This window comes from Triturus cristatus, chromosome 6 (genome assembly GCF_964204655.1).
Source record: "Triturus cristatus chromosome 6, aTriCri1.1, whole genome shotgun sequence".
Taxonomy (NCBI): Eukaryota; Metazoa; Chordata; class Amphibia; order Caudata; family Salamandridae; genus Triturus; species Triturus cristatus.
In genome coordinates this window covers 1,236,992,040-1,237,018,849 of record NC_140589.1, presented here as the reverse complement: position 1 = coordinate 1,237,018,849, position 26,810 = coordinate 1,236,992,040, and the positions used below count along the sequence as shown (strand labels likewise).

General features: G+C 42.9%; 1 protein-coding gene across 2 annotated transcripts in view; it reads left to right on the top strand.

The window, feature by feature from the left end:
• RGS7 (regulator of G protein signaling 7) overlaps nucleotides 1-26,810 on the top strand; it is a 1,943,194-nt gene that overhangs the window by 1,830,532 nt on the left and 85,852 nt on the right. For both annotated transcript variants that reach the window (XM_085609335.1, XM_085609336.1), the window contains exons 15-16: nucleotides 5,644-5,830; nucleotides 21,358-21,447. In XM_085609335.1, the coding sequence (XP_085465461.1) occupies nucleotides 5,644-5,830; nucleotides 21,358-21,447 (277 nt within the window). The remainder of the gene's footprint in view (nucleotides 1-5,643; nucleotides 5,831-21,357; nucleotides 21,448-26,810) is intronic.

The following is a 26,810-nucleotide window of genomic DNA, read 5'->3' as shown; positions in this document are numbered from 1 at the left end:
GACATATTGATTTATTTTTTGGTAGGCAAGGGCGATTAGTGATTTGCTGAGAAACACAGAATGTTGAGCCCATGCTGAGACTCAAACCTGCTTCTTCAGCTACAAAGTTGGCAGCTCTAGCCATTACGCAACAACCTCTAGTGCAAGAACGAAAGTATTTTCAATATTATATATAACAAAGCCATAGTTGTATGTATTTATGTAGTATATTTATCTTATGCATCCAACAACATTTGACAGAGCCAATATTCCTGGCTTGTTATAGATGTAATGGTACTTGTTGTATTATATATGTGGAGGCAATAACAGAAGCAGCAAATTGCCAGTCGGGCGGCACATTATGCTGAGCATAGATTTTTTGCATAAATGTTTTAAGCCACGCCCTTAATTATATCGGCCACGCTCCTGTGAGATCCCCCCCCCCCCCCGCCAGTTTTTTCAGCCCACTAAAGCCCTGGCCACTGTGGTACTTTTGGATAGTTTGCACATCCTAGAAGAGACGTGATCGGGATTAGCAGCTAGCGATCTGCTTTCCTTGGCCACCCCTGGCCGTGCCGAAGATCACATTGAGTAGATATTACCGACACCCCATGTTCCAAACACTGGCTTAGTGTTCTTTCTGTCCTCTTGGTCTGCTTGATGAACAGAGCAATAGCCCTGACACATGTTCTTGATATGTTACAACTTCCACGGTAAACCATGTGCTACTCTCGCCTATCACCTGCACTTGATTGATTTGGGGCATAGTGTGTATCATCAGTGGACACGTTCTGCAACTTCTTTTTACCTCATCTGTCCTATTTGTTTCTTTTTGCTCGTAAAGTGTCAAGTATCCAGTTGTATCGCAGTGCTTAACTCACTCACACACTCACACTCATTTTCGTATTCCCATGCTTCTACACAAATATAATCACCTTCAATGTTTGGTTTCTCTCAGTTTTTTTGTAAGAACCACGTTATCATTGTGTGTGCTGCACAGGGAAGGAGAAGTTCGTGAATTTCTAAGGAAATGGCAATATTCACTTGTTTCCCATGGGCCATGCAAACTTGTTTATAATGCCTACACATCCTTGATTAATTAAATTTTCACTGTGCACAAGCACTACCTACATGAATAAATGTTAACTGAGCATCCTTGTGTGCAGTTAGGTCTAAGATGGAGAAGATCTTGTTGGAAGCACTCCCTTATCTTATCAGTTTTAGCCAGAGATGAATTTACACCAAAGCAGCACTGACCTCTAGTGGCTGTTTATAGGATAACATCAGTCAAGGTGTCAAAGTGAGCGCTCTTCAAAATTAAAGCAAATCCTTTTTTCATTCACCTGTGATATCTAGGGCGTACTATATGTGAAATCAAACATTTCTGTCACGGAAAATAGTTTGTACATTAAGAATTCAATGATAAATACATTTTGCATAGATTGGCTACAACAAGTACATGTATTAAAATTATTTATTCACCGTTATGATACCATTTTGTAAGCAGAGGAAAGTGGGCTTCATCGCGTATTTCTGCCAAGGACTATCGACTAACTGGCGGAGTAAAAGAAGGCGACACAGAAGGAAAGTGAGAGGAACGAAGTAATAGACAAAAGGGATAGAACGAAGCAAGAAAACGTATATGGCAGCCGCCTGTTGACAATTGCCTGTCTCGATAAAGCGCTACTCCCCTCGCTCGATAAACAACCAATGATTTCACAGTTCATCTAAATTACAAAAGAAAAGAAATGGGAGTGCGCAACTGAAAACAGCACCATTGTGTATGTGCAAGCACTGTATTTGTACACCATATTCATGTGTCATGACTTATTGCCTCCTTGGCAGCAAATAATAATACCCACCAGCCTATTGATGGATTTTTTGTACCCCTGCATATCTATATCCACACTTTTTACTGCATTAGCATGTACATGAATGCACTGAATATTTCCACTTTCATTGTGTACTCCCTCGCCCGCAGTAAGGGGCATATCAACAACAACCGGCGATAATTATCGCTAAGCGCACTTAGCGCTAGGATAATTATCGCCGGCTAGCGTTGATTTTTATCACTGAGATAGCGTGCTATTAGCAAAGCTTATCTCAATAGCGATAAAAATCCTCACGCTAAGTGGCTAACGTGAGATTATCGCTGGAAACCCAGCGATACTCTCATGTTAGCTTGTTGATAGGGACAGACAAACTTAGCCATGATATCCTCCTTCCATAGGATATCATGGCTAAGTCAGAAAAATACCAGACGTAAAAAAGCAGCGTTAACCGCGGTTAGCGCTGCTTTTTTTGTTTCTAACTGGGTTAGCGATATTCTTGATAATAGGAGAAATGTCGCTTAGCGACATTTCTCCTATTATTTTACTCTGGAACGCCCCCTTTGCATCTCATTAGAGATGCAAGGGGAGGCGTAGAGTAAAGGGTGCTAACATGCAAATTTGCATGTTAGCACCCTGTTGTTGATAGGGTGCTAGTTTTATCTCTGCTTTTTTGGCTTTTAAAGCCAAAAAAGCAGAGATAAAGCCCTTGTTGATATGCCCCTAAATGAGCAAGGAGACATATGTTGTAACCCCTTAACTGAATCACCTCTACCCTTAACACAATGGTTTGTCTTTATTTAATCTTTTTTTAGATGCTTCCAGTTCGCACAGATGAGCAATGCTGTACTTGTAAAAAATGCTTAAACTTGTTTTAAAAAAACGTAGGTTTAAGGACTTTAATGTTTTCTCTGGCTGAACGTTGGTGTTGCACACCACAAAAGTTGCCTGTTTTTTCTTATTCCTCATTATGCCTCTTTATTCCAAGCACTATACCCTTCCTCACTTGTTTTTAGTCTTCCCTGTTAAGTTCCATCCTTCCTTTCTTCCTTTCTTCGGGCCCAATTACCAGGTTGCGGTGCGGGAGGGGAACGCCATACTGGTGGCCCGCTCCAACACCCCAAACCCGGGGGTTCGGCTGCCTGCCAGATTAAGAGTTTCTTCCTGTCGGGCAGGCTTTTTTTTTACGTTCCCACAGTTGTGCCTCAAAAATGGGCACTGCAATGGGGGAGCAAACCACAGTACCTACATGGCATGAACTATAAAGTCCATGCCTTGCAAGAACTGGGGTGCAAGCTCACAGGTGGGTACATGTTGTGCCCCCATGCATGCATCCACATGGCATGAGGCACCAGAGGGCCCTGTAGGGGCCCCTTTGTTTCCCCTCCCCCATGGTTTTCAGCAAGGTGGAACTGCCATGAAAACTGTGGCACAAAGAAAACTCGTAATTTGCTTGCCAGTACCATAGCACAAGAAAAACAGCTGCAAGACGAAAATGACAGTAATTCAGGCAACAGTTGAGCACAAAATCATAAACTGTATTTTTAATGAAAAATCAGCTTAACATTTCAAAGGAGACTAGTCCGTCACAAAAGCAAACACTGAAGGGTCTTCCAATGACAGGTCTTGCGGAGTTGTCTCACTGCACACAGGCGCAAGACAGAATGCGAGTTACAGTGTTGCATGCACCAGAACAATTACGGTTATTTATTGTGTGTTTTTAAGTTGTGTACTCCAGATTCTCCTGCCTGCCAGCGACTCTGTCTACTAACAGTATGATCAGTTTGGGTGTGAGGGCAGCATGTTGTGTAATTCGCAGCACTTTCTATGAAAAAGATGCTGAGGTGGAAAGCAGGAGGCAAATAATTGCACATAGGGATCAGACTCGAGCAAGAATACACCCCCCCCCCCCAACTTTAAGCTACTTGCTTCATCTGGAGACCCATTGTGAATAAGACAGGGTTACGGTGACCATAACCGTTCACTGACAAGCACACAACCTCCGCCTCTGCCATCCTAAGTTTACTAAACAGTGAGACTCACCTGTGCCCCCATCCACCATATTCCTCCATAGTGTGTCCCCAATGTAAACCACACAGCCGTTGTCCAGATGCCACACTAGTCTAACAAGGATATCATGACAAATCCCACCTAACTCTCAGTGTGACTTACCACCACCCAAGAACCCCACAGATCATGTCATCTAATAATACAGATTGACAGACAGGAGTGATCCAGGAAAATACCTGGTCATTTATGGCTGTAACCGGTGTCAGCACCTTTTCAGGATTCACCTCTCACATCAGTGCATTCTCAACCCACGTTTACTCATCTGGTCAATTCCTTCCTGTAGTGCTATGTGCAGAAAGTGCCTTTCAGTAAATGATATCAGACTGGAAGGCCTTCCGGCATGGACGGATGAGATGATATGGAGCGTAGTGGTGCTTCATGGATTGGGGTCTTCACTGGCCTTCCTTTAGTTCGGAAGAGCACAAATGCTAAAGCAGACAACCATGGCATCCGTTTTTGAGGGGAGTCATTCCCTTTCTAAACTATGGTACTATGTCTCATAGTGGCATCTTGCTACCCAATATTAAGGTACACTAGAGGTGTTCTTAAGGAACACTAAGGGGCAGATTACGTTGCAGCCCGGAAAAGCTCAGACCGTTGATGAAGCCTTTCCGGGCCACATCTTGGTTTAATTTCCAACCGCCGCATTACAATGCTTGCGGTGGGAAATTAAACTGGCCGGTCATTACAGCTGGCTTTGGGCCAGTTGGACGCCAGCCCCTAATCCCAAAGGAACTTCCTCCCTTGGGATAAGGCTGCTCAGTCTCAGGCAGGCTTTCCATGTCTGACTTTCTGACATGGAAAGCCTGTCGGAGAGCGAGTATGGGGACCCATAACAGGGCCCCCATGCCTCTGCGGCCTCCGGTTTGGTGCCGAGGGGGCATCTATGGTGGCCCCTGTTAATCCCTGCACCAGTGGCAGGCACCTTGAGGTGCCTGCCACGGGGTGCAGGGATTAACACCACCTCCGATTCCCCTATGGGAGCATGTACTAAACCCGGTTTACGGCTGTAATACATGCTCCCATAGGGAAATGTCGGAATGCGACCAAACTGTGTTTGGTCGCCTCCTAATCAGGACGTTGGGACCGCAGACCAGAAGTCGGGTGGTCCCAATTCCGAGACAGTGTTGAGCGGATGCAAGTCCGTCTGACATCGTAATAGGTCCCTAAATCTGCAGGTTTGGGGGCTTTTGAGACTATGATCCCCTCCATCAGTGGCAAAAGCAACCTGAATGAGTGAAACAATGGAGGTGATGGGTCAGGTCCACAGATGCTCAGGAACTGTCATCCTGACCAACATTTTAATATTTTCACAATTTACATTGTATGCCATGGTGGCACCTTTTGATATTTGCCTGGGATCAACAGGAACTTCCTAGAATACCACTGGAGGTACATGCGGTTTAAGAGACTCACATATGGCAGAGAATGACCTGAGCTGGAACTAATGGGACCTGAGTACTTTTGCTTTTATTTGCATTGTTGAACTGTTCCACTACTTTTTAACAATCATTTTACTATTCCCATACAAACATATTTGCAGTTTAAGCATACTTCTATTTTTCATTTGTATCAATTACTCTTTTAAAAGCAAACTATTTTACTTCTAAGAGTTGGCAGGTACATAAAGTGCAAGTTATTAGAACCACACCCCTCCAAGCATCCACCCCTACACCATCCCTGTCACTACAGTCAGTCTTTTTATACACATCAGCCTGTCACATACTCTATGAAGTACTGCATATTCCTTTGATATCTGCTTCAGGTTCTGGATGGCAGCAGAAAACTTGAAGAAGAAACCAAACCGAGAAGTACCTGTCCGAGTCCAGGAAATCTGGCAGGAGTTTCTTGCACCGGGGGCTCCCAACCCCATCAACCTTGATTCAAAAAGCTATGACAAAACCACGCAGAACGTGAAGAATGCCGGGAGGTACACATTTGAAGATGCTCAGGTCAGTCATTATAGTACTGTGACTTGAGGCAGACTTTGTTTTTACTCGTAATTGTATTACTGTCATATTCATTTTTCTCAGTAATGAAATGAAAGACTTTACAGGGCTGTGGTGTTGAGAGGATTTATAAACAATCTGAAGGTGGGTCTCTGAATTATTGTAAATTGTATAAATCATGTACCTAAAGAACAAACAGGAGTTAGGACACCAATGGCTTGATTCAGAAAATCTTTTTCTGTCCGACCTGATAGCACAGCTGTGAACATGACCTGTTGCTACCAGCACTTCAAAATATAAATATAGCTTGCATTGACACTCTTTCCCCCCCGAAAAATCTGTTGCTTTTTTTGTCTTTTTTTGCTCTATCAGTTTTTTTTAATGATTTAAGACGCAGACCGCAAACGAGACCCGTTGACAAGCCCAATGCTTGTTCATCATGAGGAAATATGTCTTGTCATACACACGGAAGGAGGAAGTAACATTAAAAAAACAGCTTTGTGAATTAAGCACAATGCGAGGTAACTTAATATAATGTTAGCAGATTGCCTGAAGTGGAATGCTAAAAAAAGACAGGGTGCATAGCACCATAAGAACAGTGGTAAGTGGGTATACTATAAAAGGAAATACCAACAGCAAATTTCCAACAGTGTCTATCCCATAAATGTAAAAGAAATATGTGAGAAGCTGGGCTGATATGTGATATCCACTAATGTGAGTGGGCACATGGCACCAGTCCAGACAACCTTTATGGTGATTTAAGAGGTCTTAGACAATCTCAGAAAGCTCTCTAAGTGGTAGCTGTGGAGAGCAGCCTTCAGGCTTAGTCCAGAAGGAGTGCAAAGCAGCTTGTTTTACCAGAATGCAATCTCATAGTATAGACTAAGTGAAAAAGAACCACAAAAAGTATTTATAAAAATGTCTTTATTATATAATATTCTCTAGTACGTTCCAATATCTTCAACACGACAACACTGAGATAAATACAATGCACACAATACTTTAGCAAAGAAACACAGTAAATAGCACAAAATACACCGTGGCCCCGGGTGGGGGGACCACACCATATACTAAGAAAGTGGTATAAGAACCACAAGTTGGATCAAGACAGGGTCAAGAGGATGTAGGAATGCTGAGACCCCAAGAAACCACCCAAGGTGAGTAGATATGGGCCCCATGGAGATTGTTTGCAGTGTGGAAACATGACCACGTCTATGTACAACTCTAAGTTCAAGTTGCGGTGTGATTTTTAAAGAGTAAGGGCCCTTTCCAGTGGACACTGAAGAAACCCTGTGGAAGACAGAAGGTTGGAGAGCCACCCCACCCAGGGATACCCTGGTACACACGTTATCTACACCAGGGAAGCCGGGTGCATACCTGTAAAGTGGTGTCAGAAACCACTGTCAAACTCAATGGAGGGCTTCAGGAAAGTGCTGCTGTGGAATCTGGGGATGGATTCTAGATGAGAGGCACCTGGAAGCAGAGGGGACAGAGTCTATATTACTTGGGAGTGATCCGGAGACTTGGAAGACGAATGCCCTCCGATGTCCGGTGTTGCAGGATGGATGACGAGGACCTTGACTCTGCAGCTGTGAGAACCAGGCGACACTGAGGAGGACCAGGAGCCATGCACAAGCTGTCCCATGAAAGATGTCAAGTGCTGAGGGGTCGATGTCTGGCAGGAGCACCAACAAGCCTTGGTAAATGCAACCAATGCAGGAATTAAAGAAGGAGCAACTTCGGGACAAGCAAGGTCCAGGGGACTCACCAACTGCAGGGGAGTCAGGGCAGGCCCAGAGCAATCAGGGGAGCCCAAAATCAACAAGTGTGACCCTCAAGTGGACCCACAGGCCGGAGGCACTGGAGTCGCAAGAGGACTTCAAGAAGCTCACCAAAAGTTGCAGGCCACGATGCACACAATATGGTGTGGCTGAAGATTCTGGTCAGTAGAAGTGCTCGAGGTTGGGGCCACTTGGAGCCCAATGATCTTCTTAGAAGGAAGCCAACAAGCCGATGCAATGCGGTGCACAGGGGTTTGGTTATTGCAACCCCCACAATGGATACTGACCTCAAACTTGGTGAGAGGACAGGGCAGGCCTCGGGAGCTCTGGAATACCACCACCTGTGTTGCAAAACCCACGGAGTCCAGAGGAGCTCAGGATCTGCAGGCTGATCGACTTATTTGTGTACCTGTGAATGCAGGGGAGTGACTCCTTCACTCCAAGTGAGATTTCTTCAGGTGTCTTTGATGCTTCAGAGGCCTTGGAAGGTTCCTGTATGGTGCACTGGCACAGACGTTGCAGCAGACTGGAAGGGAGACGAAGTCAGGCACAAACAAAGTCCAGTGAAGTCCAGAGTGCCCAGATGGTAGAAGTGCAATGGTGTCTTATCTGAATCTTATCCCACTAGGAATCTAGGGACCTACACCCAGGTAAGCCCTTAAGTACCCTAGGGAAAGGGTTGTGAAGATTCAAGGGACCCTCCCAGGGGAGGGTCTGGACAGGGGGGAGGCTACTGCCATGTCCTTTGTCCAGTATCATGCCAGAGCGGGAGCCAGTGACTCCCAGAACTGGTTTGAACTGGACTATGCGCAGGGACACCAAGTGCGCCCCTCATGCAGACTTTCTGGCACTGGCAAGTGCACACACCCTGTCCCAATACACTAAATCCTGTCTGGGAGGTGGGCACACCTCCCTGTGACAAGATGCCTATTGTTCAACCTTCCTCTGCTTGAGCTTGGCACAGCAGCAGGATGGCAGAAATGTGTCTCTGGTCAGCAGCAACCATTTTGTGCTGTCCGGGTCTAGAAGGTTGGCACCGGGAACACTGAGAGCCTAATGGAGGGCTCTTCCAGTGCTTGGAATCATGCCTCCCACACCATTAACGGTGTGGGGGTATGATTCCAACATGTTTGATACCAAACATGATAGGATTAGTTGCAGCCATTTTTGAGGTGGTCATCGTGTAATTACGTGGTGCCCCTCTATATAGTATATGGCTGCTTCACTGACAACCCGGGAGAATGGACTCCGTAGGCTGCAGGGGTGTCCTGCTCATGCAGGGGCATGCTCTCACTTAGAACCAAGCACCCTGCCTTCAGGATTGCAAAGGCCTGCTATGGGGGTGACTTATAGGTTTTAAGTACAATGACCCTAGATATAGGAAACAACTTAGACAGGATGCAATGGCAAACCTGTAGTTCCCTTTTGCATGGTCTCTCAGGGGTGGCATGATACATGCTTCAGCCCATCGGAGACATCTGGGATACGTATACCCTGGGTACATGGGTACCATATGCCAGGGACTGATAAGGGTACCCCAGTATCCAATCTGGGGATATACCTAAGTACTGAACATAACAATTTAGGGAGAAAGCAGATAGACTAAGGTCCTGATTAGCAGGATCCCAGTCTAACTAGTCAAAAACCAGCACAGCACCAGGCAAAAAGTGGGGGTAACCATGCAGAAGGAACCTTCCTACAAAATATAATTATCTTAATTATTTTTCTCTCTTTCTTTTCCAGCTCTTCACTCTCTCCTTTTTTATTTCTCTCTCTAATTACCATTTGTTCTCTTATATCTCTTCTCTCATCTGTATATCTCTCACACACTCTCTTTGTTTTTATTCATTGCCTTCTTCCCTGCTAAGTTTCTACTTTTTGATCTCTTCTCTTGCTCTCTGTGTCCCCTCTACTGTCTCACTAACCTTCTGAGATTCCCCATTCTTTCTTTATCTCTCTCTTAAATACTTTCTCTCTCTATCTGTTATGTCATTAACAACGCAATTTCTTTAAATTTCCAAATCCTGGAAATTAAAAAGAGTAAAATGACACAAGCATTTAAATAAATCAGACGTAGATCAAAAGGGTTTCCAAACATATAGAATGATTCATATAAATAATGGGGAGTCATATATCAAATGTTAATGGGCACAGGTGACCAGAACGTTGATATCCTATGCTGCTACCTGCAATTACGCATAATTGAGTAAACATTGGTGGGTGGATCCAGTAAAAACGTTAACCTTTAGATTTAAAATATTCTTAAAGGTCAACAATCTTCAACAGGGGAAAATTGAGAAGTATAATTGACAAGGTGTAATACTGCAAATTACTACAATTCACAAGGTCCCACAGAAGCCTCCAACTTCGTAGTTAGAAACTCAGACTAGAACAAATCCGTAAAAGGTGGCTAGGTTGGACGGATTTATTTTCATGCCGAACTGACATATTGTCCAGTCATCAATAGACAAACAATTTATAAATCCAAATCAGTACATACTGTAATGCCATCCCTTGTTATCGAAAAATACATACTGCCATGTAAGGCTTTTGAAGCCTATGCCACCAGTTTAAGTTACATGAAGGATTCACACTATTCGAGTTACATGAAGGTGTCCCACTATTCCAATTTTAAAGAAAAATATCCTGTTAATTTTGATTTCTGGGATTCCTCTGCATCATGTCAACTCCCTGTGTGTACAGGCTCCTCTTTAATCTCCAAAAACAGGGCAGATGGTCAAGCTAAAGAAATCCCCAGTTGCAACTGTTCTACTGGGTTTTTTACTAGGCTTCTGAACCTCCTCAGTCGCTAGGTGCTTCTGCAGTCTTCAGCTTCAGAAAAGTCTTTGTACAGGGCAAACAGGCTTTCAGGCTTGGCCTGGACCCCTGTATTTCTGGAGATGAGAAAAAGACTAGTGTCACTAGTCCTGGAGAAACTATCTGACTCTAGAGGTTCACGGCCTTTCAGTATTTAAAAAACCCCAGAGATTAATAAGATCATAGAGGATATTGAATGCCCCCCCCGGAGGCAGATAAGCCATTTCCCAATGAAAATATTACTATGGCTGCTGTCCCTTGCCCTATCATTGGCGACCCAGAAATACCTAGTCCAGTGAATACCGACAAACAGTTTTCTCAGGCTTATAATTGCAGGTTTGGATGTTTTGACTTACTCCCTGAGCACAGCTCTTACAGCATAATCATATCCACTATGTCTGGATCCATCAAAGACGCTCTCTCCGCCAAACAATAGAAGAAATGGTTGGATGAGTTACTGCCACCAATGTTACAATTTTGTAACCAATCCTTAAAATTGGAGGTGGTATCCCTACGTTGGAAAAAGGCTATAGTTCAGCCACTGCTGAAGTGCCATCAGCAGACCCCACGACTTTGGACAATTATAGGCCAACTTCCCTTTTTTCCTTTCCGGCAAACATTTTGGAACAGTATGTTTATGAGATCTTTTCCCAATATCTAAAGGATTATGCTTTGTTAGAAGAGGAGCAGTTCAGCTTTAGACCTGGCCATGGCACAGAAGCGGCTTTACTGACTGCCATGGATAAGATATGCATGAGGATGCACAGCGGTCAATCTACACTGGCAAATCATTACACAACCAAAGCAGACTCCTATTTAAATCAAAGGAAAACCACCAGCGCCAACCCATTTGCAACAATCCCCTCCAAGGGTAGGATAAGCCAGCCTCTGCATTCCTTCAAACAACTATCAAAAAGTGAACTTATGGTTCTGGTCAAAGCAAGCAGGCCAGTTGGTTGCCTTTCTGACCCTTGTCCACTACAAATCTTCAAAAACATTCTTTAAACGACCTCTGCTGCCACACCAGTACAAAAATCACTCAAGAAATCCTTAACTACAGGAATCTTTCCTTAAGACTTAAAAAACCATGCATACACCCATTATTAAAGAAAACAAACCTGGACTCGGCATGGCCCAAACAACTACAAACTGATTATAAAGGGACCTTTTCAGTGGAAACTGATAGAAAGAACAGCAGATGTCACAATTTACTGATGATAACTCCATACTTTCCAACTTCCAAACAGGATTTTGTCCAGGAAGAGGCACAGAATCTGCTCTCATTGCCATCTGGGATGACCTTAAAAAAACAGTAGACCATAACGGGGTCACTGCTCTACTTCTCTTGGACCTTTCAGCTGCCTATGACTTAGTTGACTATGATACTCTAAACCAAAGACTCTATGAAGCCGGCATAGAGGGGACTGCTCTTGACTGGATCACATCTCACCTTCAAAACAAGGCAAATATCGTCCATACTCCCACTTTCTCATCCAAACCATACTTCACAAAAGGAGGGGTCTCACAAGGCTCTATCATTTCACCCATGCTTTCCAACATCTTCATTAAGTCACTACCAGCAGTGATTAATGAATTTCAGCTTACATGCCATAACTATACAGATGACATACAAATATGTCTTAAACTGGAAAGCTCAAAGATACTGGAAATTCAGTAATCTTCAGTTGACCCAGAGCCACTGATCAGTAGATGACATGCAGCCACCTCGACTTGAATGCTTCTAAAACTGAAATACTCACATGTGGTGTTCGGAAAAATTATGGTCCACTCTGCAATACAATTTTGTAGCTTAATTTTTCTAATACATGTATACCCTTTCTGTGTAGTTATGCATCTATATATTATTTTACTCCTACTGTAGAAAGAAAAAGATTAATAAAAAGTCTTGAACTCGATTCCCTTCATTGCACTACTCTATGCCTTATCTTATACCTCTCTCAATATATCCTCTACCTCATCCCAAACCTCATTCTACTACTAGGATCCCATGCTTTCCAACATCTTCATTAAGTCACTACAAGCAGTGATTAATGAATTTCAGCTTACATGCCATAACTATACAGCTGACACACAAATATGTCTTAAACTGGAAAGCTCAAAGATATTGGAAATTCAGTAATCTTCAGTTGACCCAGAGCCACTGATCAGTGGATGACATGCAGCCACCTCGAATTGAATGCTTCTAAAACTGAAATACTCACATGTGGTGTTCGGAAAAATTATGGTCCACTCTGCAATACAATTTTGTAGCTTAATTTTTCTAATACAAGTATACCCTTTCTGTGTAGTTATGCATCTATATATTATTTTACTCCTACTGTAGAAAGAAAAAGATTAATAAAAAGTCTTGAACTCGACTCCCTTCATTGCACTACTCTATGCCTTATCTTATACTTCTCTCAATATATCCTCTACCTCATCCCAAACCTCATTCTACTACTAGGATCTCCCTGAGAACCTTTCTTTACTCTTCCCTCCTCTATCCCTCCTTGACACATCTCAAACCTAATTCTACTATGATGATCTCCCATATAATCCTTCCTAGACTCTACCCTCGTCTATTACTCCTTGACTCCCCCCAAGCTTCATTTTACTACTATGAATTCCCCAGTAACTATTTCTAGACTCTTCCCTCCTCTATCCCTCCTTAGACTCTTCCCAAACCTCATCTTACTAATGTGATCTCCCAAATAACACTATCTAGACTCTGCCCTCCTGAATCCCTCATTATCCTATTTAATCAAACTAACAAACTCATATGTCTACCGCTCAAATTAACAACTTCTATTTCCCTATACTAATCCACCTCTATTTCATCGGGTTCCGGAGTAGCATGCTACTCACCAAAAGCAATTCAACGCCTCATCAGAGGTAGTAAGCGCTATATAAATGCAATTACAATTTGCAAAGCAATTTGAAAAAACTGCATTTTTAACAAATAATTGCTAAAAAGATGAATGCACACAGTAAAAATGAATAAATACTTATTTGTGACAGCCTAATTCCGACTGTTTGTCATATAAAGAACATCTAAAGGAAAAGCAGAGGAGGCGCTCTTCCATTGCATATAATAGATTCTGGTATAGGATCATCTCTGCTTTACACAGACCCAGTCCTGTTTGATTAACCATAAGACATCTTGGAGCACAAGCTGGTGGAGTATTGTTAATGGAAGTGATTATGAAAGGGAATTAATTTGTAAACTGCTGGATCATGAGAGATATGAATTCGGAAGACTTAAGTGATGAAGATCCAATACCCATGACAAGGTGTGTATTGCACTGATTTTGAATCCTGAGGTAATATATTTCATTTTTCGCTTAGGAAGACATTGTCAAAAGGGTTTACTGAGATCACTTAAACAGAGCCATGGTAGCCTTTTATATGTTTTATAAGTCCACGGTGCAAAATGGAATTTGCAATCATAGAAATAAACAATTCTGTTTCCGTAGATTAGGAGTTGTGGATTTTGCTTGTAATTCCAACTTTATTATAAAAATAACCTAGATCACATCAATTGTGCTGCACTAAGGAGAAAGAGCAACCTACTGTTTCCCTTAAGGTACTTGTTAGTCTGACTGCTCCTTTACTGGCAGCAGTTCAGGTGCTAGATTCAGACTTTGCCTCCCCAAAAATAATTTTAAACATAAGCTAAGTCACCTTAAGAGTGGCTTGTTGGCACAATGCTGGACATATAATGCAAAAAAGTGGCCTTTTCATAATTCTGGTTCAAAGTATGTTACAATTTCCCATAATTTGATTTTGGGAGGGGGGATTTGGGGAGGATTTATTCAAGATGGTGCACAAGTAGGTCTGATCTCCCGGAGCTCCCCCACCCCCTTTTTCTGCTTGGGGCGGACACCAACCTTATCCGGAAGCTTTTCTGCGGGTACCTTCGCCCAGACCGCATCCTGACCACCACTGGCAGAGCTGGAACTCTGAGCATTGCAGGACCTACTTGAGAAGAAGGTGGACCCAGAATGGCCCCGTTACTGCGCTAACAAGATGGTGGATGCTGCAGACTTCGGACACTGATGACCCCACTGGGAGATGTTGCACGGTAGGCCCATTCCACATTTTTGGGACTCGGAGGACATCAGGCCATTCTGTCTGGCTCGCGCTTCCCCCGTGGGTGCCCGGCTTCCCATTCCAGGCACATACGCCATCGTAGCCACTTACTGATGCTGACCCGCTCCTGCTGCTTGAACCGAAGGCTGACACTCTGCACTGGGGCACAGCGTACATATAGTGAACCTTCTGTGGCCCCTTTCTTCATTGGACTGGCCCGCCCTGCCTTGCGACCCCCTCCTTCAACACAGTAATTGTCAATGGCACACAGCATTGCTGTGAGCACGGCACAACAAACCTGAGGACTGGCCAGCTGTGATGCAGGGGCTGTATCAGCCCTGGGGTGCTGTTTGTATCTGTGCACCGGCAGTCCCCCCGAACTGCAACCCCATTACAAAAGGCTACCCGGGCCTACCTTCCCCCGCTGGCCTACTAAGCCTGCACGTAGACCCCACAAGTACCACTGAGGGTAAGGTGAATTGGAGGGTGACTCAGTGGCTTCCATCTCAGCAGCTGGAAAGCAAGGCCGGTATATCAATCCCTTGCCCATTTAGATCCATACACACTGAGAGGGTGCTCCACATTTCTACTGGGCGCCACTTGACAGCAAAGCTTTTTGCAGCCCTGCACTCACTGGGCCTTGCCGCTCCCCATAGACTCTGTGGATCACCTTGGCCTGGGAATTGAGGTCATCTTAAATTGCACTTGCTCCTCACAGAGCAGAACCCATAGAGGACATGCTGGTGCCTCCCTCACCCAGATCCCTGTTAGTGAGGCCTGCTACTTGGGCCTTTTCCTGCCTCAGTGACAGCTCCTAGTCCCCACCCCAGACACATACCCACGCTGGTGGCTCTCTAGTGAGGCGCTGAGCCCTGGGAGTGCGCTCCTACATCTGGCCCGGTGAGCGGCCTTTGTGAACTTGGGCCCCCATCTCTACTGGCACATGAATCTGGTGACTACATCGTCATGACTACCTAACACGGCATAAAAAATGACCGAACATTGAAAGACCAGTTTAACAAGACACCTGAGAAAAAACCAGACTAGGCTAGGGAGACATCCCTGACTCCCCCCCGAAGGGCTGGGAGGTGACGGCGCACACAGCAGCGAGGCCCCTGTCACAAGGGCACTTCTGTAGCACCTGTTCAAAATCCTTCAGGGATATTTCGCTACTCCCAAGCAGGACATAGCTATGGAAGTGAAAATCTCTGTCACAATATAGGAGTTTTGGGTCAACAAGTGAACTCCTCAGAACAAACTTATGACTCTTGAGAAGAGGAGCTGGATTGGCACAGCTGAGAACTCCTGGAGCTGTGCCACAAGAATCTGGACCTACTCTACCAACTGCAAGGTCCGGAGAATATTCACATCAGAGGGGCTCTAATGCAAGCAATACCTGGCAAGCTAGAAGAGCTCATTGCCCACCTTTTTCGCCACGTGGCTCCAGCACTTGCAAATCAATAAATCATCTTCGACTACACCCACCAAGCGAGCCGTCCTGCCAGAACCCCTGTCAGGCCCAGGACATCCTCACATACCTCCACTACTTCCGGAAAAAGAGACCATCATGGCTGCAGTACGAAATAAGTCTGCAATTAAGTTTGAAGGACTAAAAAAGTGGTTATATCAAGCTCTTTCCCCTCCCCAACAACCCCACAGAAAGGAAAGGCCCTCCAGCCCTTGACAGATTCTTGGTGGGAGAAAGGCATCAGGTATAAATAGGGACATTCCTTCTGGCTCCAGTTTCTTTGACACAACGAGCTGCATAGTACACAGCACTCTGGAGGAAGCGCTATCACTGTTAGAGGTGTCCGCACTGCTAGGGGACACTCAGGCCCTTTTGCCCCAGCCTCCACTATTTTGGATCTGCCAGAGGAAGAAGAGACTGAGCAAACCCTCTGAGACTAAAAGCCGCATGGACTGGGCTGCCTTGCTCAAAAAACTACAATGTCAGAACAGTGCCACAGAGGTGGAGAGCTAACACTGATCATTCCTCGAACTGGACCCTAGTCCCCATTGTCAGGTCGGCGAAGGGACCCCCAGCCTTTTATTCCCTGGGTACCAGGCCTACCATCTACAGCGATTCATTCCCCGTTCTTTGATGTTAACCTATAGCTGGGGAGTTCCCTGGTTACACTGAGTTAGAGATCGAAGAGACTCATTGCCGAAGACATGGATCCTCATCAACTGGTTATTATCGTTATCAAGCTGTTCTGTGTTCTCCTCCCCCCCGATGCCATTTGTCCATTCCTTCACATTACTGACACCATGTACTAGCGACCCATGTCTGGAATTTGTATCTCTTCAGCTGAGCTCGGCTCACACCAGGCTGCCCCATACTCACGCAAAGATGATCACTATCCTCAGCCTTAATGTCAGAGGCCTTAATGCTCTAATAAAGTGCCTTGCATTTCTCTCTTTTCTTAGAAATGTGATAGCTGTCTCCTGCAGGAGACTCATTTGCTTAGAACCGATTGGAAACGCTTATGCTCTAGTTGGTGTGACCGCCAACCTTTCTCCTCCGGGGCAGGGAAGAAAGCAGTGGTGGCAATCCTATGAGCGACACACAGACTTTAGTCCTTGGGAATAGAGCTAAAAGGGCATGGGTTCACACTGCCAAACATGTAAGCCCCCAATAACCACCACGAAACCTTTCTTAGGAGTGCCTTAGGTCGAGTGCTCACCATGCCAGACACAGATATTATTGTAGAGGGAGACTTTAACATAGTGATGGAGGCGCAAAAGGATAGATCAGTACACTGACCACGACAGACTGGCGACTTACATTCACCTTCAGACAGTGGCTAGCAGACGTGGGTCTGATGGACATATAGTGACATATTCACCAGACTGACATGGGCTGCACTTTCTTTTCAGTGGTGCATCAAAGGTCCGCTTGCATTGTTTTTTTAACACACAGATAATTTGAGAGGCAAAGGAAACAGAAGGACAGGTAATGGAGGCACTGTTGCCAAGCAGACACAAATGATCCGAGAGGTTGTCTTTGGAGATTGTTTCTTTTATTTCATATGTTTTGTTGGATTTTGCAACACAGCCAATACAGCCAATGCGTTTTGCCCGTATCAGGGCTTCTTCAGGGCATCCAAAGAGTAAAAACTCCTCGCTATGAAGATTCAATTTCAAACACGTTATTACTGTTAAAGACCCAAAGGCTGTGTTAGAAATTTAAAATTGGCATGCCACTGTATAGAAGAGATCCGAGTCTTTGACGTTCTCCAATAGAATTTTGTGTAGATGAGATACCGGAACCAGATACGGATTTGGTCCTAGATGTGGCTGATGGCGCTACATCTCTAATTTCCTAGTGAACTACTTTCACAAAACTACAGCTCTTCATTTTGAAATACTCGGATCTCTTCTATTCAGTGGTATGCAAATTTTAACCTTCTAACACAGCCTTTAGGCCTTTAACAGTAATTAGTAATAAGGAGTGCAAATCCAGGAGGGCTCTGCATGTGGCCCCTGCATGCACCTACAGGCCCACGAGCAGCAGGGGACCCTATTAGGGCCCCCTTTTGTTGCCTCTCCTTAACCCTTTTCATGGCGGGCTCACCGCACTGAAAAAGGCGTAGAAAGCCAACTCATAGTATGCTCTGCAGTGCCGCAGTGTCATCACCAGCATATTACAGCTCCCTGACAGCTGCGCAATGCTGTGGGATCCTAGATCCCCGGCGGATGCAGCCGTCCTGTGGCTGTTCGACCACCACAGTTGTAATACTGCGGAGCTGGCCAGCAGTGTGGCGGAGGTCGGACCAAAACTGCTTGTACGTAGGTCCTATGGACCACCGTACTCGTAATAAGGCCTTTAGTCATTTTTAGACCTCTGGAGGCCCAGAACAAGGTATCAAGACTGCTTGTAGAAGATATAATCTCAGCAACCATCTATTCCCTATTTATCATGCTGAGAGCTTTTTAAAGTGAGGTTGAAGATTACCTCAAGACTGCTGAAAAGATGTATTCATAGTCAGATACAGAATTCTGTCTTGACAAGCTGGAAGACTTTAAGAGTGAACAAAGTAACTATGTTTGAAGGTAAAACCTTCAACCAGGACAAGATGGCAAGGTAACCATAGCAGCAGAAAGACCTCAGAGGTTACAGAATATGCCTTAGTCTCATTTTGAGCTATTGGTGTCAAAACTGAAGGGAATTCAAAATCAACATTTTCCAACTTCAACGGACCCTTGCCAACTACAGCATCCTACCTTGCTCAACTAGAGAAGTTTGACATTTCACAGAAAAGACTAAGGCCCAGATGCACTAAGTGCTAACTAGTACCAAAATACTGTTAAATATTGATGATCACTATTTTGTGACTCATGTGGTAATTTGCATACCGATGTATATGCTAATAGGTCAGGACGCAAATGACTGAATTCTAGTGAGCCACAATTCAGCCTACTTCTTGAATATTAGTTAGGTAGGTCACAAATTGTGACCCACTTGGAATTACAGCTATCACAGGGATGGTGGCATGCTGAGGTGAACAGACCACCACATCTGTGATTGCTTTTAAATAAAACATTTTTTTGTTTGAATGCCACCCAATTTCCTTAAATGAAAAAGCGATGCATAAAAAAAAAAATTTAAGTGTAAGTTTCATATTTTAAGAGTAGGCAGCGGCTACTCTTAAAAATGTTTTTGTCAGCAGTCACAAAAGAGAAGGGGTTCCTCAGGCAGATTGCAACCGCAAAAAGGCTTCGTATATCTGGCCCTAAGTGACTTATTGAGCTCTTGCTGGAATGTACTTCATTCTGCTAGGACAGTGGAGGAATATACTTTGTTGCCCTAGTGGCCTACAGCGTACCATGTTTAGAGATCTCTACCAGCCTGGTGAACAGCTCTATGCCATCGGGAGGTGCTGGCATGGTGTCTCCTTTGAAGGCTTTGCTGTGCAGGCACCGTCTTCAGTGCATTCGCGAGCAAAGTGTTTTCTTTTCCTGAAACAAACTCGCAAAGCAGGAGTTTGTTTTTAAAAATTAAAATATAAATGTCCTTGACATAATGGGAGTTTTACCCAGCATGTGGGGTTATATATTTGTTTTCCTTTTTGGAGCTGCCATGTTATCCCTACTGGCCCCAAACAGGAAAAAATATATATCGCAACATCTGCTCTAAATAGATTGTTTATTCTGAGGTGCTATGACTGGCAGCCCAGTGTGAATCAGGCCTTTGGTGTATGATATACATTAAGAGAAACATAATGGTTTGTCAGAGCAGGTGAACCAAGAGTTTATTGTATAGGGTACTCTTCCAAATTTCAAATGGAGTGCCCTGTTTGCCAAATTCATAATAAAGCCTTTAGTTTCAAGGTATAACTTTTAACCGGTGTTACCTATTGAACTTACCATAACAGTTAGCCAAACATTGTGCCAATGTTCCCATCAACCTCAACAATTGACTTTAATTACAATTTTATGTTTATTTAGTGTTTCATTTTCCTACATTTTTTTTCTCTATTTTCTCAATTATTTTGGGTATTTTAATGTGTTGTTTCTTTACTTCAATGTTGTTTGGTACTGCTTGATCCTAATACAAATATCTCTGGTAAAAGTGTGGTTCTCGTGCTGTTGGTAGCAGAGGTTGAGCAGAGTTTTTCCAGCAAACTTTATTCTGACCTGTCAAGATATTGCATTATATTAGTTAGTGGGATCCCTCTTCCCATATAAAAATAGAAAAACTCACAAGGAGAATGTCAAGTTTTGTTGTCATTGAGTTTGAGCTCATTAATTTTTATTTTAGCATCAATCTCACTAGTACAGTTGAACACATGGCCATGTCACAAAGAAAGTCCTGGAGATACATAGCTTTAGAGAGCAACATACCAAGAGATTCATTTCCTTAGAGTCTAAATAAAAACAGAGGTAAAGAAACATTCTAGATATAAATGAGCCCTCCTTTAGATTATCAGCAGAAGGAGACAGTGGTCTCAAATAGCAAAGCACATGGTCGCAAAGCTTGACGTGAATGACATGGTCTGTCAATGGCAACAAACTGAGATTCATAACACACTAATATTCATAAAGTTTCAACACATTCATTTCAGACATTGCTTGTTTTTTTTTGTCCAGTGAGGAAGTGAGACCCCATGCTGATCTAGAGACTTCCCACTTTTGTGAAACATTTTTCTCAGCCTTTTCTTTTTCGCTATGCTTCCACCTCCATCTGCCACAGTCTCCTGTTTAGCCATTATGCATGAGCAAGCCAAATAACTGATAAATCAAGTGCAAGTTGCACTTGTTTGCCTCAGGCCTATTGTTAAATATGGCCAACACAATCCACGGCAAGCAAAAAACAAAGACAGCAGAAATACTCTGCATGATCAATTATAATTGCAGAAATACCAGAATGTTGGATACCTACATGCAGAATGTTAATGGGGTTTGCAGTCTCAGGCACTGATTTGGAGTTGGAAAGTAATACAAAAGGTTCCAAATTGTGGCTTTGCAATCTCTCCAGGGACAATCAGTCAGAATCTGTAGCAACAACAATGGCTCCTCATCTATAGGCAGTAGTCCACCCTCAGATACTCTAGCATGATTGCCACGGCCCCTGGATAATGGATTTTAAAAGCCACCAATTAGAGGAAAGCATGTAAGTAGAACTATGGGCCAGTTGATTGAGATCAGGTCTTTCAGTGTGGGGGGGGGCACACAAAGACCAAAATATGACTCTTAGAGCTGTTACAGGGGACTTTGTCAACTGTCCCTCTTTTTTAAAGTTGTTACTGGAAAAATGTCTTTATTTCTCAACAAAACGTGCAGTATTGTTTTGTGTATAATATGCAAGTCATGGTTATAAATGTATTTTTGTCTTCTTTTAAGGAGCATATTTACAAATTGATGAAAAGTGATTCCTATCCACGTTTTTTACGATCCAGTGCCTACCAAGAGCTGCTACAGGCAAAAAGAAAGGTATTGTCCAACCTGCATTTTTTTTATTAGCGTTTAGCAATAGTATGCTCCCCAGTGAACTTAGTCTGCTCCCTGTCATCGGTCTAGATGCTGACAGTAATATGGTAGGTCCATAGATGACTTTATGCAGACTGTCATTCTAAGTTATATTGAAGGTCATTTTATAGCCTGCTGTAGTGGGCTATACAACCATTAAATGCCCAATCCAGTGTTCGCCGAGGGCCTTTGTCAAAGGAGCGGGACTCTAATGCCGGTATAGCCCAGCTACAGAGGGCTGGAAGGCTATTAGAAAATTCCGCTGCTAGAGGGCAGAATGTTCTAACAAAAAAAAAAGGCCTCACAGATCCCGAAGGGATTGAAATCCCCTCGGGCTTTGTGAGGCCTTTGTTCATAGCAACAACTGTGAACGACTACATTGGAATGTTGGAGCTCCGGGCTTCTACCGCCCATTAGAAGCCCGGAGCACTCCATTGTTTTCAGTGGAACTCCCAACATTTCAATGTTCTAATAATAGTTGATTTATTTTATTTTTCCTTGCAGTTGACTTTACCGCATAAAAAGAGAAGAGAATGGGCATGAAATAAATTAACATATGGATTGAAAAGAACGTGAATGTTTGTAACTCATATGATTCAAATTTAGTCACCCTTTTAAAAGTATGTTATTTGAGCCTTTTCATACCAGCAGATGTTTCAAAACCTTTAACGCTGCTCATCATCTTTGCAAGAGCATCCCATTAAACAGTGTATCTATTCTTTAACAACCTACTGAGAAACAGGGCCACCATCTAAGGGAACATTGACATACAATATGTACATGACTTTCCTTAACTATAGTCAATGAACTGCAGATCCCACTTAAAGATTTGTCAAACAAAGTTTAAACCGTTCTGGTTCAGACCAAAGAGATATCATTCACAGGAGGAGTGCAGAAATGTACATATGTTTGATTAGCAATGTTGTTCTTTGGGTATCAATAATACCATGTTTCTCCCACAGCACATGTCCCTCAGGAATACTGCATCAGCATTCCTGCACCCAAAATGACTGATTACACTGTTATTGGCAATTTAAGAATGCCGTGATCCTGCATGATTTGATCTTCTTGCGGATTTCATAAGAAATGTAGAACTAAAGGGGGAATCTGGAGTACCACTCCAGAATCATGTGTTAATTTCCATTTTTGGGCCAATTTCCACCCAATAATTTCACCAGCCTTCAGCTGGTAAAATATGTGTGTGGCAGTGGGAGGCGGGATTTACTGGGAATGGAGTTTTCGCACATTCTTGGTAATTCCCGATTTATCTAGAAAAACGTTTCCAGTCGACTCAGGAATTGCACAGTGCCTGCAAGGAGGGTCTTAGTTGCTTAACACCTCTATTGGTTTTTGGAGTGGATAATTTGTAAAATAAAAAAGGAGTTCCGGTACCCGAAGCTCTGCTCAGAAGACAGTGGCTGGTGGGTAGTCTTGAATCCACTGCATGCCTCTTTGATCCACTACCAGACACTTGTTTCCCCATTATCTCACTATTTCACTCTCCTGCCTGTTCCCTTTGCGGCGGGTTTTCCTTGAGCGTTTTTTCCTGTTTTCTCCTGTCCTGCTCTCGAAAATTGTCTAATGCAGGGGGAAAAAAAAGTTCTGGTCCACAAAAACGGGTGTAGGTGGGCTCCACCAGCAACCACTGGCTCAAAATAGGTATTTGGTTTGTTTATTTACTATGTGTAATACCAACTGTGTTATTACTACGCTGAAAAATAGAAAATTAGGAAAAAAATCGTTAACAAAATAAGGATTCATAGAGTCTAATGTGCAGGTAACCAGGTCACAATTTTCAGAATACATTGCTTAATGGCTAACCAGTGAGCTTAAGAATTAGGTAGAGAATATGATTGCACCACCACAAAAAGTGTATACGTGCGTAGAAAGTTTGGAACTGCTGTAGAAACTTAAAAACAAATTAAATCATAATGTATGATTTTTTTTTTATTTAGGACTCTTGACAGGAATAACATTTTCTTGATGAAGATAATTGCAATTAGGGAACGAGCTCTAATTATAATGATGTTTTGGCTATGATTATGATAATAGTGAGATTACTAATAACGACGTTGGCAGTCATCAAAAATATTTTTAAAGTAGTAAAAAAAACATAAATAATGTTGGAATATCCAAATTATTTCCAAAATGTACGGCAAAATTAATTCTTCAATGTTATTGTTGGCCACACAACTGCAGTTAAAAAGTGAAAGAAAAGCAGAAAACTTGCTGCAGAACAAAGTATAAAAAATGTGAAACCTTTATATTTTGGAATTCTTAAAACCATAGTACTTATAACTGACTTACAAATAATGCAAATTTAGCAGCCTAACTAAATAATGACAAAATGTAACTACTGTTTCGGGTGCACGAAGGTCCTGATTCACAAATGGTAATTTGCAATATGTACAATGTCCATAAATGCACCAGATTGCAAAATGCATTAACACTTCCATGTGCACGGTGCAAGACGAGTATGAAAATGTCTGTGCATCGGAAAAAATCCCGTCTTGTGGACAGATTCCAGAGCAAATTGTGAACCTTTTCTTATCCTCGAATACATTATAATTATCAAAATCTAAAAAGGTTTTTGACAACGTTGTTACTTTTTCTTTCATTATAAAGTGTATTAGTCAAAAGTTTTCTGAAAAAGACATCCTTGATATATCAGAATGATTCGGAAAGAAATATGCTCACCTGAGTCTCGAGAAGCAAAGCCAGTTTAAAATCAAAGAGCATAGGATCAAATGTTTTTCCCCACTTTTGTGATATAGGAAAAGTTTTGTGGAATTTGCTTCCTCAGGAGGTGTGTTTCTGTCTTTGTCAACTCACTTTGCATATGCAAATTGTCTGATTTTACTGTATTATCTCTTGACCCACCTTTCACCCCTCCACCAATTCCAAATGGGTTTGCGTTCATGATCAATTGGCCCACTATGAAATTACACATCTCTCTTTGCACATTTTCGTGAATCAGGTACATGTTGCACTTTTTTGGCTCAAGCCTATTTGTTAACAAAATATTCTTTTGTTAATATGGCCAAAGGTGTGCTAAAGAGGAGAAAGACTAAGAATACAGAGATCTTCTGCATAACTCCATTATGACATACCATTAGTACAGTTAGTAGCAGAAATACCTGAATTTTGTATAACAGCTCATGGAATGTTACTGGATTTTCCAGGCATAGGTCCTGATTCAGATTTGGGTGGCAATTGAAAATCTTTCAACCAGTGGATGATGTGGTGAATTCTCAAGTGATTATCTAACAGAGGAGAATCCTCCAGAGCAATTACCTGAAACATAGGTAGACACCTTGACTCATTATAAATAGGTGCAAATCGGGCAGCCATCTTCAATACTATGTTTATTTCAGGAGTTTTCCCATCTCAGTGGAAAAGGCCCTCCATTCTTCCACTTATAAAGAAACCAAAAGTAAACTTAGTTGATCCCAACAATTACCTGCCCATCTCACACCTCCATCTGCCCTCCAAACTCATAGAAAAAGTGATGAATAGCCGAGATAGCACTGATTAAAGGCCACAGAAAAGATAAGGGTCGAGCTTGACAGAGATGGAGCTGCGGCACTTATTATCCTTGACCTATCAGCAGCATTTGATATGATTGACCGTGGGATGCTGATCAACTGTATCACCACTTTGGGCATTAAGAATAAGGCTAAATGCCTGCTGACATCTTTTCCTACTGATAGATCACAATCAGTAGTGCTGGGCATCTTTGAATCGGCTACTTTCTCTCTACCCTGTGGGTTCCGCAGGGCTCATCTATCAGTCCAGCTCTGTTTACCATTTATGTTACAGAGTTGGCTCTCAAAGTCAAATCCTTTGGCCTTGCGTTAACTTCTTATGCTGACGACACCCAAATTGTCTTGTCCATTTTCAAAAATGGTACTGAGATCTCGACCACTTTCCATGATGGTATGCTGGCTATCAGTACTTGGAATCCCAGACACTGCCTGAAACTTAACTCAAGTAAAACTGAGGTGATCCTGTTTGGTAATCTATTGTCTGTCTGGTTGTCTAGCTGGTGGCCGAAAGAACTGGGATCTCCCCCTATCCCTGCTACAAAAGCAAAAAGTCTGGGTGTGATAATAGATAAAAAGTTAAACTTCAAACCTCAAGTCAACTCTCTGATCTCCTCTTGCTTTTACCTGCTCAGAATGATTTAAAAAATCTCTTCCCTTTTATCCCAGTGGAGGCAAGAAACACAGTAACCACAGCACTGAATTACTGCAATGGTTTTTATGTTAATATGTAGGGAGAAAGCCTTAATAAGCTCCAGATAGTACAAAATGCGGCTGCTAGGATTCTCATGGGGACCCCTAAATTAAATTCGGTAGCCAAAGAAATTCGGCAGCTGCACTGGCTTCCGGTAAGAAGAAACATCACATTTAAGGCTCTGTGCCTAGCCTACAAGACATTGGACAATATTGGCCCTGGGTTTCTGAAACATTCTTTTCAGATATACACTCCTGGTAGACAGCTGTGATCTCTAGGGGTGAAACTCATGACCACTACTAGATTTTACAAAGTCAGTTGGGGAAGCAGAAGCTTTATTTTCAGAACTACTAAGCTATGGAACAACCTGCCATGCCGCATCAGAGCTCTGCCCATCCTCATCTCTTTCAGAAAAGGGCTAAAAACGTGGCTCTTTAACAACTAGGCTCTATCCTGCTTAGGAGTAGACAGCGCCAAGACACCTTAGGGTATAGGTGTGCTTAACAAATTGCTGTAACATAACATAACATAACATAACATAAAAGTCCAGGTAATGCAGCTGATAGTTTCCCCTGTGGTAACTAGTAAGATTTGGGGTTAATTACCAAGGATTACAAGTATGATCCTGAGCGTTCACTTAGAAATGAGAAAATATTTTGAAATCCATAATTTCTGTGTTTATTTCCCATGTTATTCCTAATCTTTCTCTTATATTTCACCTGGCAGCTCCAATTGTGTCTGCAGTTGAAGTCTCTGTGTGAAACATCAGAGTTCTGCAAAGTTAATACACATCTTGAAATTCTGATGGGGCCATGTGAGAAATTGGGTTGTTGGTGGAGAATGGTGAAACCCTATTCAAGAATCCTTGTCAGGGTGAACCACAAAAAGTCACTACTTTAACCTGTGCTTAATCCTCTGATAGCTTGGAACAAAAGCATTCAGACTTAACGTAGAGGCAATGTGTAAAGTATTTATGCAGCACTTAAACAGTAATACAGTGAAAACACAACACAAGAAGAATCCCACTCTAATTTAGAAAAATATAGTGAATTGAAATACATTATTTCATACCACAATGACAAAAATACAGC